The sequence below is a fragment of the Antechinus flavipes genome, chromosome 1 (genome assembly GCF_016432865.1).
Source record: "Antechinus flavipes isolate AdamAnt ecotype Samford, QLD, Australia chromosome 1, AdamAnt_v2, whole genome shotgun sequence".
In the NCBI taxonomy this organism is placed as follows: domain Eukaryota; kingdom Metazoa; phylum Chordata; class Mammalia; order Dasyuromorphia; family Dasyuridae; genus Antechinus; species Antechinus flavipes.
In genome coordinates this window covers 720,463,502-720,477,347 of record NC_067398.1, presented here as the reverse complement: position 1 = coordinate 720,477,347, position 13,846 = coordinate 720,463,502, and the positions used below count along the sequence as shown (strand labels likewise).

Here is a 13,846-nt window from a genome sequence, read left to right as displayed (position 1 = left end):
CCCCTGGCCTGGTCACTTGCTCTCTGGCTCTCATGGGCCTGGCTGACCTTTGGCCAGACTCCCCTGGGGCTGGAGGCAGAGGCCGGGCACTCAATAAATGGCAGAGGAGCTGGGTCTCCAGTGTCTTTACTGGCCACCAGGAACGGTTTGACATGAGAACAGAGGGACCAAGGCCCTGGCTTCTGACTGGCTTTTCCCTCCTGACGCCCATAGAAGGGGTCTCAGTGCGGGAGGCCAAGGGTGGGTGCTCCTGGGACGCAGCCCCAAACCCTGCTTCGGACCTGGACCTGTTGGGCAGACTGCACATGGAGGTGGCGGGAGGAGCGGGGCCAAACGGGATGCCTAAACCACCAGAAATACTGTAGAGCCATGGCCGGACACTGGTGGTGCCCAGGAGGCCGCAGCCTGGCCCTCATGCCATGGGGCGGGTCCCTCTCCGTCCAGTCCTCCCGCGATGTGCCCACCTGGGTCCCTTCACTGCAGCTCCAAGCCCTGCAGGTGCTCCTTCAGGGCCTGCCGGGCATCTGCCTGGCTGCGCTTCTCGCGGGCCCGCTCCTGCTGCAGCCGCGCGATCCGCAGCCGCAGCCGCTGCTCCCTCCGCTTGCAGGCCTGCAGCTGGCGCTGGGCTTTGTCCAGGGCATCCAGGGCCGCCTCGGCCCGCCGCTTCCATAGCAGGGCACTGCCCACCTGGTAGCTGTGCTCATTCTGGATGTAGGCCCCAGCGGGGGGCGGCAGTCGCAGCATGTAGGCGGAAGGGGACACGGGCCGGGCCTCCGAGGGCGAGGGCGAGGGCTCCCGCTCTGGGGACGGCGAGGTGCCGCAGCTGGCTTCTTCCCCGTGGGGCTCCAGGGGCTCCAGCAGGTCAGAAAAAGGGCTCACCAGGCCACTGGGGGCTGGCGAGGGAGGCAGAGCTGGCAGGCTCCCAGGGGCAGCGGGTCCTTCGGGGGTGGGCAGCTCGTCCCCGGGGAAGCAGGGGACGTCGGCCGGGGTGGGCCCATTCGCGGGCGGAGGAGGGGCCCGACCTGTGGAACAGCTGTGGAGGAAACCGGCAAAGAGGAGATGCAGGGACTCGCCCAAGGTGGTCATTTTGCAGATGGGGAGACTGAAGCCCAGGGCGATGCTGGCCCGGGACCCCGGGGTCTCCCACTGCCCCACCCTGGCCCCACCCCGCGGTCCCTGGAGGGAGACTTACCGGCGCCTGCGTCTTCGGAGCTGGGAGAGGTCGGGAGAGCTGGGGTGGTAGCCGTGAGCCTTGGCCTTTGAGGTCCGCCGTAGCTTGGAGAAGGACTCGAAGATGGTGGGGACGGCGCCTTCCTTCAGCCGGTGGTAGCCACTGGGAGGAGAGCCAGCCTGAGTCCCGCAGCCCTCCTGTGGGAAGCTCCCTCCCCTGGGCCCAAGGAAAGTTCCGCAAGGCTCCTACCTGAAGCCCACCAACTCAAAGCAGTTCTCCTCAAAGTGCTTGGAGCAGAAGTAGATGTACTCGGACGCCGGGTCCCAGAGCCCCTGCCCGCTGGGGTCCAGCCGCCGGCAGTTGGCCAGCCAGAGTCCTCGCCGAGGGTTGTCCTTCTTGGGCAGCCTGAGAGGAGACCCACCCCACTTAGGGAGGAGGGGACAGCCAGGGCTGCCTCCCCCCCCCCACAACCTCCAGGAGAGCGACGGCCCGGGGAGGGGGTGGTTTCTACCTCATTTGGCAGAAGGAACTGGGGCCCTGAGATCAGAAGGGAGCCACTGAAGATTCCCCACTCTACCAGGGGGGTGACATGATGCTGACACCCAAAGTGGAGGCACAAGATGGGCTGCGAGATCTTGGCCAGAAAAAGGACTAAGACTGAAGGTGAATCAACACATCTAGGGTTCACTTCTTTGTTTTTTCCTCTCATGGTGTTTCCCTTTTGCTCTGACTTTCCTCTCAACATGATTCATAAAGTTATGTGTATTAAAAATAAATTAATTTTTTACAATGTTAAATAAAATCCTTGCAAGATTCATCAGTGAGTCAGTGAAACCTTGGTAAGATGTTTTTGAAAACACATTGGGAGCTCGTCCAAGATCCAGACTTTTTTTTTTTTTTTTTTTTTTTGGGGGGGGGGGGTAGGGATGGATGTCCAATGTCCCAGCATAGGAAGATGAGTTCCACTTATTTCAGTGGTCTTGTGGATCAGCTACAGGCGTCCTCACCCACAGACTGCTCAAGATTCTAGGACCATGTTGGTGAGACCACCAAAGAATCCAGGAAATCAGGAAACGAAAAGGGAAGGTACGGCAGGAACAGCCAAGGGCAAGAAGTCATAGTCTCCTCCCCGCCTCTGGGGATCAACAAGGAAGGTGCAGAAAACAAGGGAAGCCCTGAGGAGGTTTCTCCCAGCAGTCCCTTGGGAGGTCAGAAGGTATCTGCCTTCGGCAGGAGGAGCCCTGATTAGGGCTACTGGGGGAGGCAGGTGTGAGCAAACTCAACTACCAGATGGTCAAGAAAGCCGCTGTTTTACTTGCCGTGCCTACCATGGTGAGCCTTGTCATTCACCATTTCCTTAAACCATCCAAGTTTAAGCATTTTGAAAGTTAGGAAAATCCTGTATCTGGGCCGGCTGTTTTAATGGGGGGGAAGTTTCTTTCAGAAAAGGCAGCTTCAGTGCAAGGTGATATCTATGTTTTCATGTCACTGGGGATTCTTTTAAAATAGATAGTTGCGGGTTTTGTCAGTCTTGGACTTAAATCTCCATATAATGATCCTTTGTATTTTGTCTGAGAGATGCCCCTGATGGGGAGGCTGGCTGGAGGCATGAAGGGATTCTACTGACCCTGGGGGTTTGTTTTCCCCAGAGGTTCTGAACTTCCTTAGCTTTATGTATTATGCTGAAAACAAAAGAAGTGGCTTGGGTTTTGTTTTTGAAATGTTGTGAATACATCAATTCCTCCCTCCAAGAGAATATATCTTTATGAGCAGATTATGGCTGAATCCCTCCCCCCCTCAATATTAATCAAAAGTTTGAGTATTTCTGAGTCAGGCATATATTTGAATGACTAGTATTTGATAATGTTTTCATGAAAGGCAACGGTTGGGGCAGCTGGGTGGCGCTATAGTGGATTGAGCACCAGCCCTGAAGTCAGGAAGACCTGAGTTCAAATTTCACCTCAGACACTCTTAGCTGTGTGACCCTGGGCAAGTCACTTAACCCCAATTGCCCTGGGGAGGGGGGAGGGGGAGGAAGCAATAATTGCCATGGACATAATGAAATCATGGCTAAGCTTTCTAATGAGAAAAGAGAACTTGCCTCATACAATTTAATTTTGATATGTCAGGTACATTTAATTAATAGACAGGAGTTATCTACCTTTCGGATTGTCATAACGATGTGGTACGAATATTACAATTTATAATAGAACAGAAATACCTGTTTCATTTAGTAAAATTAAAAGCAGATCTGTGGTTTGTATTTAGAAGTGTTGGTCTTATGTAAAGATGCTCATTTGTTCCAGTGTTTTGATCACTTAAGCTCTCTTTGCCTACTGATTAGCCACAAAATCAGAAAACAGCTAGTATCATGTAGAAATTAATACAGCTTCTTCACTTTTACACACAAGAAGCTTAAGTCTTCTTGTCCTACACAATCTAGGATTGAGTAAATATTAGGGTGCTCTGGGACCATAACCACCCACGAGTGCATAAAGGATATGCACAAGTCTGTTGTCAGGAACAGACAAGTAATAAATAGAATATTTACAAGAAACTCTAGAGGAGAAGGATGGGGGTTAGAGAAATAAGATGCTGGAGGAGAGGAGACTTCTGTGTTAAGGACTGTGCCCAGGTGAAGGGGCAGGTCAGTTCTCCAAGAGCCTCCACAGATGTGAATCATAAACCTGAAGGAGTTACAGAGCAGTCTTCACAGATGTTCCTTGTGGATTGGGAATGAAATAAATTGGAGGCAGAGGGAAGAGGGGAGAGGTCAGACAACGCAACGGCCTCCTTGTATCATCATCACCCTCTCACAGGAAGAGATCCATTCTAAGGTCTGAGTTAGACCTCCCACAGCCACTGGCAGGTGGCTCCCATATCCCAACACTTCTCCAAGAAACACTCCACTAAAAGGAGGTGAAAACAGGTACGTGGAAATACGCGAAGGAATCAATGTGTCCTAAACAGAAATAAAAGGATTGAAATGTGCATCGTTGAGTGGGACTCACTCAACTGAATGACAAGTTTGAGGTCTATTCAGTAAAGTGGGAACTACACCTGGGTTTCTATGGGAGGTCCAGCAGTCTTCCCCCACTTATCTCCCCCTAACTTTAGGGGGATAAATAGATGGGATAGACAAAAGAGAACCCTAAAATGGGAGGATTCACTGGAGATTCATTTTGCCCTGGAGAGCCATGTGGGAAGACACGTGTCTCTCAGCTCTTGGGTTACTGCCTTTTCAAATACTTGTGGGGAGTCTAGGAGAGGGGAGTTTCATGAAAAAAGAGTAGTTAACTCCCAAACATGTACTTCAATAGATGTGTGCTGTCTACGCATGGGATTTTTAAAACTGCATGAACATTAATCCCTGAGATTGATGTATTGCTACTAGAAATTGGAATCTGTATTTGATTGAATTTTGAGCTTTGGAGAAATGGCATATTGTGCAACGTGCGGAGTTGTGTACATACGTACAGCTGAATGGGTGCTGTGGGGAGGTTCTGCGAAGTCTCGTCCAAAGGTGTTTGGCCGTTCTGAATTTGGGAGTTTGTCTTGTTTTATCCCTTGGACAAAGAGATTTGCTTGGAGGACAGAGACATGATGGTGGAAGAAGGTGGAGGAAGGTGGGATGGAGCGCATGCAGTTTTGGTCAAGCGAGGTGAGGAGGTTCAGGCCAGTGGGAGTGAGAGGGGGAATTAGGGGTGAAATCAGGTGGGGCCTGCCCCTCCTTCCCCTTTGCTGGGCTCTACCAGTGTGGGAGACCGGCCAGCATTAAAGAAAGAGAAGATAATTTACCTCAAGACTTTGAGGGGAAGAATTGGTGGGGTCAAAAAGAGATATTAGGAAGGGATTTAATTATACAGTTTGGTTTAGAACTAAAAGTGCAAGATCAACAAGTTCTGGTCACTAAGGCTGTCCTAGAGGAAGAAGATAGGAGGCAAATGGATCCAATGACCTGGAGGAAGAGAATGAAGGTGAACTGAAAATTCCACACTCCCCCCTTCACCTCCTAAGGTAACACTAGGGAAAGAAGGGGAAATAGAGTGTTTAAAACAAAACCTCATTCTTTGAGAGGGGCCTAGGAGACTCCAAATAGTCACAGATACTTATGAGATTTTTCTAATAAAACTCCCAGTTGTGTCCCACCCCCACATTTGACCACCTGAAAAAGAACAACTTCTGGGCCTTCCCTTTAGCAAAGGAGAGTAGCCATCCATTTCTTTTTGAATGGAAAAATCTTTTAATGGGGTAAACAACAATTAAAGTGGGCTACTCTTGTCTACTTTTACTGAATCTCCTAACCTTTTTCTCCCCTGAGGTAATTGGGATTAAGCGACTTGCCCAGGGTCACATAGTCAGGAAGTGTTAAGTGTCTGAGGCCACATTTGAACTCATGTTAGGATTCTTACAAGGTGCTAAGGAGGTGGAGTTGAGACAGTGTTGATTTAATCCTACAACAAATAATGGTTTCCTGGTGATATAATGATTGGCGTGTACTCAGTGTACAGCATACAAGCAAGAAGCTCTCAGGGCCAGACACAAGCCCACTAGAACACTATCCGGAGGAAGCCAGAGGCTGTAGCTGGCAGAGGCAAAGGACTAGCAGCAAGAGCTCTGGGAACCCAGGAGAGAGATAGGCCTCTAAGAAAGCTAATGGGGCCCCAGGAAAGAGACAAGACTTTGAAGGAAACAAAAAAAGGATTTGGACTTTAACTCCTGGCTGCATTTGGGGTGATTGTTACGCTGAACTGAAACTAAGGCTGCTCCCAGAGGCCCCCCAAAAAACCTGCTCCCAGAGAACATTAAATTTTAGAGAAGAACATTACAAACTCAGGTCTTCCTGACTTCAGGGCTGGCTGCCCTTTTCCCTGACTTTTTTAGTCAGGCATTATAGCAAATACTGAAAATCTTCACCTCTCACAGGATTGTGCTGATAAAATATGTAGATGTCCCATTGGTTTTAGAAAAGAAAAGAAAGAAGGCAGTGACAGTTAATAAGGTTCCATGGGCAAAAGGGTTTGAGAGTTTGGAAACTTTTGGGAAAACAGAACATATGCTGAACATCTAGTTAGAATTTAGAGGTGAAAATTGTGATATTGTTAATTAAGTTACTTGGATTTGTCACAATACTGGAACTTAAAATTCATAATTGCTACGCGGGGAAAGAGACAGGTTGTCCTGGTGGAAGGACACAGCCCACACTAACTCTGAGGTCAGAAAAGGGGCTTGGAGAAGTAGGGAAGCAGGCTCAGCCCCGGCTGGGGGACCTTGTTGATTCCCCTAATTTGAAAACTTGCCAGGTTTCTTGAAACCATTTTGTGAGCAAGTCTTATCGGCCTCGGGAAAAGAGCTTTGCTCCCCAAACAGAATGGACTTCCTGGGGTTCTAGAAACTTGTTACACAGAAGGGGTTTCTAATGACTGCTCCCCCCCCCCCCCTTCAAGACAGGTGAAAACTCAAGGAGGAGAATAAAGGGAAACCATTGGAAAAGGCTAAGTAACAAGGCTGACTTTAATCGGTTGTATTCCAGGTCTCTGGATGCTGATGACCGATCATCTTAAATAAGATCATTTATGGAAGGCTGATGTCTAAAAGGTCTTTTAAGTAACAAGATAAGCAGTGAATTCTCAGTAAGGAATTTCTTACTTTTCCGTGATCCCTGAAAGCTGAACCTGCTCTTTGTGAGACTTGCTATTTGAGAGAAAACCTCTTGGGGTTATCACATCATAAATTCAGAGCAAGAAATGAGTAAGATTTTCCTCAAATAAAGGTCCCGGGGCGGGGAGTCCCCGTCTGTAACTTGGGTAACAGGCAATGAATGGGAAGGGGCGGGCTAAAGCTTCAGGTAACAAAGAAAAGGCGGCCTCGGCGACTTCCCCGACGCGTCTCCCAGCCTAGACCCCCGGCCTGGCAAAATAAAACCCTTCCAGGATTCATGGGGGGGGGGGTCCTTGGGGAGACAGTCTGACACAAGTGGCCCGCCCCGGGGCCCAGGGAGGCTCACGGGAGGACCGTCCTATGGGGGAGACAGCACGAAGTCCGCCCGGACCCGGGGCCTCCCTCCCGCTGAGCCTGCGAGGTGGGGGAGGGGGAGAGACCCCAAAGGAGCAGGGGGGAGGACGGGCAGCCAGAGCAAAGGCTGGGAGGCCGGACACCAGGCAGGCGGTGGGACGGGGACTGACGGATACGGGGTCTGAAAGGTACCCAGGGACCTGCAGGGATCCTCAGGGCAGGAGGCACCCGGGGCCAGCGGCTGGGGGCGGCCCGCGTTCAGAGAGAAGGGTTCTGCGCTGGGCCGGGTGGCGGAGAAAGAGACCACAGGGCGGGTCACGGCAGACCCTGCCCCGCCCCTCCCCCGCTGCAGGTGTCGCCCCAGCTCTGCTGAGACGCCCTGCGCGCGTTCCCTCGGTCAACCGCGCTGCCCCCCCAATCCTCCCCCATCTCGAGCACCCAGGGCCCTCCAGTATCCAATCCGTCCCCGCCCTCCTTCCAGGAAAACAAAGGAACCCCCGGGTGGGCCTGGGAGCCCCTGCTCCTTCCTCCGAGGCCGCCCTGCAACTCTCCTTCTCAGACCCTAAGCCCGGGGAGCAGCGCTTCCTCCCGCTCTGCCCCAGGCCCGGCACACAGTAGGCTTTCAGCAAATCGTTACCGTGGTTACCTCCCTCCTTAGACCGTAAGCTCCCGGAGGGCAGGGCCGTCTCGTTCTTGGGCAGTGCCTAGCGCACAGTAGGCGCTTACTCAATGGTGGCCGACAGGCCCCGCCCTCGTGCCACGTGCGCTGGCCCAAGAGTGTAAGCCCCCGAAGAGCAGGCAGGCAGACACTGCCGGGCCACACTATCGCCCCCTGTTGGAGGTGAAGTCGGCGGTCCCTACGCACGCGCGCTACGCGGCCGTGCCACCAGCCCCGCCCCGCGCATGCGCACGCTTGCGCGCAGCACGTACGCGTCCGTCCGGCGGGGGCGCGCTCACCTGTGGAAGGAGATCCCGCGGGTCCGGGTCTCGCGCGTGTCACGGGTGCAGCAGCCCGCGGCCGAGCAGTGCCGGGGCATCTGCGGGAGGAAAGACGGAAAGGTGTGGTCTTAGCCCACGCGGGGCTCCTCCCTCCGCCCGCTCGAACCGCGTCTTCCCGGCTTTTCCCGCCCCTCCCCCCGTCCGGCCTCGCCCCCTCCCCCCGGTCCGGATCCGCCCCCGGCCCCTCTTCCCCTCGGCCGCACTCACGGCTCCTCCATCGCGACGCCGCGGACGTGGTCTCGCGAGAGCGCGCTCACCGTTATAGAGCGTACAAGCTGGAGGAGGCGGAGCCCGCGCCTGCGCAAAAGTTGAGGCGAGCGGTCGGGTTACCCAGAATGCAGCGCGGCCTCGGCAGGAGAGAGCGAGACGCCGGAGGAAGGCGCGGACTGGGAGGGGGCGGGATCCAGAGAGGCGGGGCGGGCCGAGGTCGCCTCTAGGTGTGGTGTCTGTACCTACACTATTCCCCCAAGAAGTTCTTATTCCTGATTTAGACTTGGGAAGCTGAAGCCCCGAAGAGGGAGAAAAGGAAGGGAGCGGGCATTTACTTAGCTCCTCCTGTATACCTGGCAGGCAGGTGCTGTGAGGACCCCCATTTTTTAGATGAGGAAACCGAGGCAGAGGCGAAGTGATCTGTCCGGGCCACATAGCTAGGGCCAGGCCGGTGCGGAGCGCTGGGGGGTTAAGCCCTCCCCGAGCTTCCAGTCCCACCCAGGAGGACCGCACAAAAGGAAGCTGGAAATTGGGGGGAGGGGCCCAGGAGTAGTAGGCCTGGCCGGGAAACAGGTCAGTGAACTTCGTGGAGACGCCCCGGAACTGCCCGCAGAAGTCTATGGAGTCGGATTCGAACTCGGACATCCTGACCCCAGCTGCTGCAGCTCGTGCGTGCGCTGAGGCCGGTTTTGGAGTCCGAGAAGTCGGCTTCAAATGCGCGCTGTGTCACAGTACCCATGGAAAGTCATTTCTGTCCGTGCCTCAGTTTCCTTACTTGATAACGTCACTTTGCCCTGAAGCTCTTCAGTGAGGAGGAAAGGGCTTTCACCACCTGAGGCAATCCATTCCACCTGAGATAACATCCGGAGGAGCTTCTCCCTCCTCCCCCCCTGCTCCTGCTCCATCCCTCTGGTTCCACCTGAAATAGCTCCTCCTCAGGAGCTTGGTCCCCAGATGCTGCCCCATCCCTCTGGTTCCCCCTGAGATATCTCATCCCAAGGAGCTTGGCCCCCCGATCCTGCTCCATCCCTCTGGTTTTTTGTTATAGGGTCACTTTGGGGTCTCTTCCTGGCCATTCTTCTGTTCCCTATGGCTCTTCTGCCGCCCTCTCATAACCTGTAAACAGCAGAGCCTGAGCCATAGTCCTCATACTGAGGTGTAACATGGCGGACTCTGGCCCCACTCTCCCGAGGCTGGGCATGTCTCTCCCTCGTGGTTCTCGGACCCACGGAGATACTCCTATTCTCAAGGGGCCAGTAACTAGCAACTCGGGTCCATTTGTGATTGTTTAATTGTTTTGTCAGTCATGTCCGACTCATGACCTCATTAGGGGTCTTTTTGGCAAGTACTGGCATGGTTTGCTGTTAGAATCCTTACAAGGTGTTAAGTCACTAGAATTGATAGAAACAATGCTTATGTTTACACCTTTGAGAGTTCACACATTAGGTCACACATTAGTTGACAAGTCGAGGAGATTCACAAGTTTACACCTCCCACAATCCCACTGTCTCAGAGGAGGAGTCAACCTTTGGGTTCAACCTTTAAGAGATCATATATAAGAAACTCTTAGAGCTTCAGTGAAAAGTTAGTTGGGGAGATTGAAAAGCCAGAAGCTGCAGTTGGGCAGAACCAAGATTCAAGAACTAACTGGGCTATTTTGAAGGAGACAATAAAGGATATAAACTTTTAACAGCCGGCTGCATTTGAGGTGATTACTTGGAACTGAAACTAAGGCTGCCGCCAGAAGCTCCCCAAGAAACCTGCACCCAGAGAACGATTATATTTTAGAAAACAAGAGAACACTACATTTTGGTTCCTGAACATGGGACTGACAGGATCTTGATCTCAGTGGAAAAGCCTCCGATCCTGATCTCAGTGAAAAAGACTGATCCTGATTCCAGTGGAAAAGCCTCTAATCCTGAATCCACTAGAAAAGTCTCCTCAACCCAGAAATTAGGGCTTGATTGGTTCTTCATGATCGCATTTGAGATTTTCTTGGCAATGATACTGGAGAGATCAGGAAGCACGCAGGCCACCACCCCTGTAGACAACTACTACCTGACACGGGGGTGGATCTTGCAGGTAGTTGTGAGCTCCATGCTGACAGAGGCTGGGTTTGAGAGTGCTGAGAAAGCATCTGTGGAAACATTAACTGAGATGTTACAAAGCTACCTTTCAGAAATCGGGAAGAGTGCTAAGTCCTATTGTGAGCACACGGCCAGGACACAGCCCACACTCTCAGATATTGTGGTCACGCTTGTTGAGATGGGTTTCAATGTGGAAACTCTCCCTGCATAAGCTAAACAGTCCCAGAGGATGTGGTCATCACAGCATCACCAGTCACCAATCAGCCTGTGACTCCCAAAGTCCTGACTGCTGGACAGAACAAGTCTCACCCACCTCATATCCCTAGCCATTTTCCTGAATTTCCTGATCCCCACACATACATCAAAACACCGACATACCGTGAACTTGTGTCCGATTACCAGGTCCTTCGGGAAAAGGCTGCATCACAGAGGCGTGATGTGGAACGGGCTCTCACTCGTTTTATAGCCAAGACGGGTGAGACACAGAATCTTTTCAAAGATGATGTCAGCACATTTCCAGTGATTGCTGCCCAGCCATTTACCATTCCCTACCTGACCATCCTTCTGCCCTCTGAATTGGAGATGCAGCAGATGGGAGAGACTGATTCTTCTGAACAGGATGAGCAGACAGACACAGAGAACTTTCCTCTCCACATCAATACGGATGAATCAGGAGCAGAAAAAGAAAATGCCTCTGTTCTATAGCAGAACATTTCCTTGTCAGGGAGCTGGACTGGGGAGGAGAATCTTATTGATAACCTTTACGACCTGTAAAGAAACCCAGAATCCGTAGGAAGAAATGAATTAAGAATGAGGACATTCCATTCTGAATTTGTCTTCTCTGCCTTCTTGAAAGCAGGGAAGAAATGAGTTATTCACCATTAAGCTTAGGCCTAGAAAGAGTCTCCCTGAGCTTAGCAGACATTTTCCTTGTCTCTTTCTTTCTGAATTTCCACTTTCCCACCTTGAGATATCTTAAAATGAAGCTATCTCAACTTTTTGAGATTGGATGGATTAGCCCTTCCTCCAATAGAAATAACCTCTAGAATGCATTTGGCCAGAGGTCCCCATGGCCCTATGGATCACCTAGGACTTCTCTTCTGGTTCCTCTTTTTGGATGAAAGAAAAAAACCTCAGTTGCAAAGGGATGCCCATGTCCATTCCCATTCCATTTCAAGATCCCCAGAAAGGAGAGGGCTGGGTGGCCAAACTGGAATCCAATTGTTAAGTGTTTGGCTTCCAAGAAACAAGTTTTTAATAATGATGTCCTATGCAGTCTGTATTGTAGGATACAAGGAGATGTAATGATTTCATTTTTTATTCCAGTTAAAACTCCTAGGAAACTATATTCCAGACAACACTTATTGATCACCAGCACTTCTGGCCCTGGCCTCGAGAACCTCATTCTATGGCCTTTTAAAAGCCTGAGAAGCTCAGGCTGAAGAGGAAGCTCAGTGGGTTGCTGGTTGAATTGCTTTTCTGCTTTGAGCCCTAGCACACTCAATGAGCCTTTGCTTTTTTTTCCTGGACAGAAGGTGAAGCCTTGTTTCTTTCCTCTGTAATCTCTGTCTCCTGAACAGGAGGTAACTTCTGAGGAAGCTATGACTAAAATAGTCCAAATTCTTTCTTTTCTCTTGGCCAGAACAGGTTCTCAAAGAAAATTCTGCATAAGCTGCTAAATATACTTTTGGCTGGACATTAATACAGGGAATTTTTTTTAATGCCAACTGAAAACTACTGGATAGTCACGCATATTTTAAATGAAAGAAATAAGGAATCTCCTGTGATATTTTGCTTGAAATCCTTTTGGAGAGACAGTCTGGTACCATAATTTATTTTCTCCTTCCCTTTCTCTTCTTTATTATCTACACTTCTTTCTCTAATAACTAAAACTTCTGGGCCTGATAGTGCTGCCCATAAACATCCTGAGCAGCTATTTTGATGGAACGATTCTTTCTTAGGAGTAGGGAGCTGTTTGCAATTGAATAGAAGTCTGCCAATCAAAGTGTCTCAGGAGAGAAAATTTTATATTCTGACCCCAGCTTTCCAGGGTTGTCTAGAGTTAGCTAAAGTTGCAATATCTCTTTCACTGAGAACAATTGAAAATTATTTTCACAGACCTATAGGCTTTGTGAATCTTGAGTTGTTTTCAGCCCTTAGAGATGAGCGGTGTGGTGAGTATAGAGAAAGTTCGCATTTTGGAAGTGACTTCCAAAATGTGAGCACTGAAGAAGATGATGGGGTAGAAACATTTACAAACTTTGTTTGTGGCTAGCTCCTCCCAAGAGCATTGGAAGGTGCTCACTGTGTTGTATGTAGTTTTACTACTGTACTTGCACATCTTTAATGTCAAAAAGCATTTACCAGCACCTACTTAGAGGAGGTACTTGTTAAATGGAGCTTCTTGTTACTTCTGCCAAGAGACCTGAGCCATTATTGCTGAACGACCATGTTCTGGGCTTTGCTGAGCAAAATGGGTCCATAGTGAGAGAATCTGGGGATGGGCTATTTTCATATCACCCCTGACAGAAGGCTTGTTCATGTATCATGTTAATCATGACTTTTTGCTGTTATGTAAAAACTATATACACCCAAACATTTATTTGCAAGTTTTTAATTTTAATAATTTGGATGGAAGGAAAGCCAGATGAAAACTTGTTTATGTATGTGCATAATAAAAATCTGTGATCTAGATAGTCAGGAACTATTGTGTTGACTATGTTTGTGTGCTGTAGCTCAAAATCCCCTTTTCCACCACCAAACAAAGGAGACACACTTGAGAGAGCATGGCTGACAATGAGACTGTTAAAAGAACTTTAAAATCTTCAGGAATCATTGGATTCCCTAACACAAGATGAGACCGTTTCAGTTCTTGAAAACCAGCAGGAATCATTGGATTCCTTGAGATGAAAAATTGTGGATGAGACTATTGCAGGACTTCAAAGCTTGCAGGAATTATGGGATTCCTGACACATGAACTAATGGACCATGGATTCCTTTTGGACTATTCCTAGGACTTATGGACATGTGTAAATTCTCATGTTGATTCATGTTATTTGTTACATCACGACTAGCCTGTGTTATATTGCTATGTGCTTAAGTCATTATGTGTAATGCCTCCCATACTGATGGATTTATATGCACCTGTTTCACTTGAGGCCCTTCAGAAACCCGCTAATCTGATTTGATTCCCCATTTCCTTTGGTGTTTTCATCTCCTTTCCTGAGATGTCAGGGTGTGACCACCTTCTTTTTATGGTGTTTTCACTTTTTTTTTGAGCAGTCAGGGAAGGCATCTGATCACCTTCTTTTTGGGGTTCTCGCCTCCTTGAGAAGTCAGGGAGTTCATGACCACCCTGTGTCCT

The 13,846-nt window shown here is 50.2% G+C and overlaps 1 protein-coding gene and 1 pseudogene across 1 annotated transcript; one reads left to right on the top strand and one right to left on the bottom strand.

Annotated features, from left to right (window-relative positions):
• Nucleotides 1–110: 110 nt before the first annotated feature.
• On the bottom strand, nt 111–8,490 carry THAP7 (THAP domain containing 7). The gene is made up of 5 exons (XM_051973267.1): nt 8,393–8,490; nt 8,144–8,223; nt 1,421–1,576; nt 1,193–1,333; nt 111–1,033 (listed from the first exon to the last, which is right to left on the bottom strand). The coding sequence occupies exons 2-5, from the start codon at nt 8,221–8,223 to the stop codon at nt 475–477; spliced, it is 936 nt and encodes a 311-aa protein (XP_051829227.1). The 5' UTR covers nt 8,393–8,490; the 3' UTR covers nt 111–474.
• A 556-nt stretch (nt 8,491–9,046) lies between these two features.
• LOC127545776 (transcription initiation factor TFIID subunit 8-like) lies at nt 9,047–13,186 on the top strand (annotated as a pseudogene).
• Nucleotides 13,187–13,846: the final 660 nt, after the last annotated feature.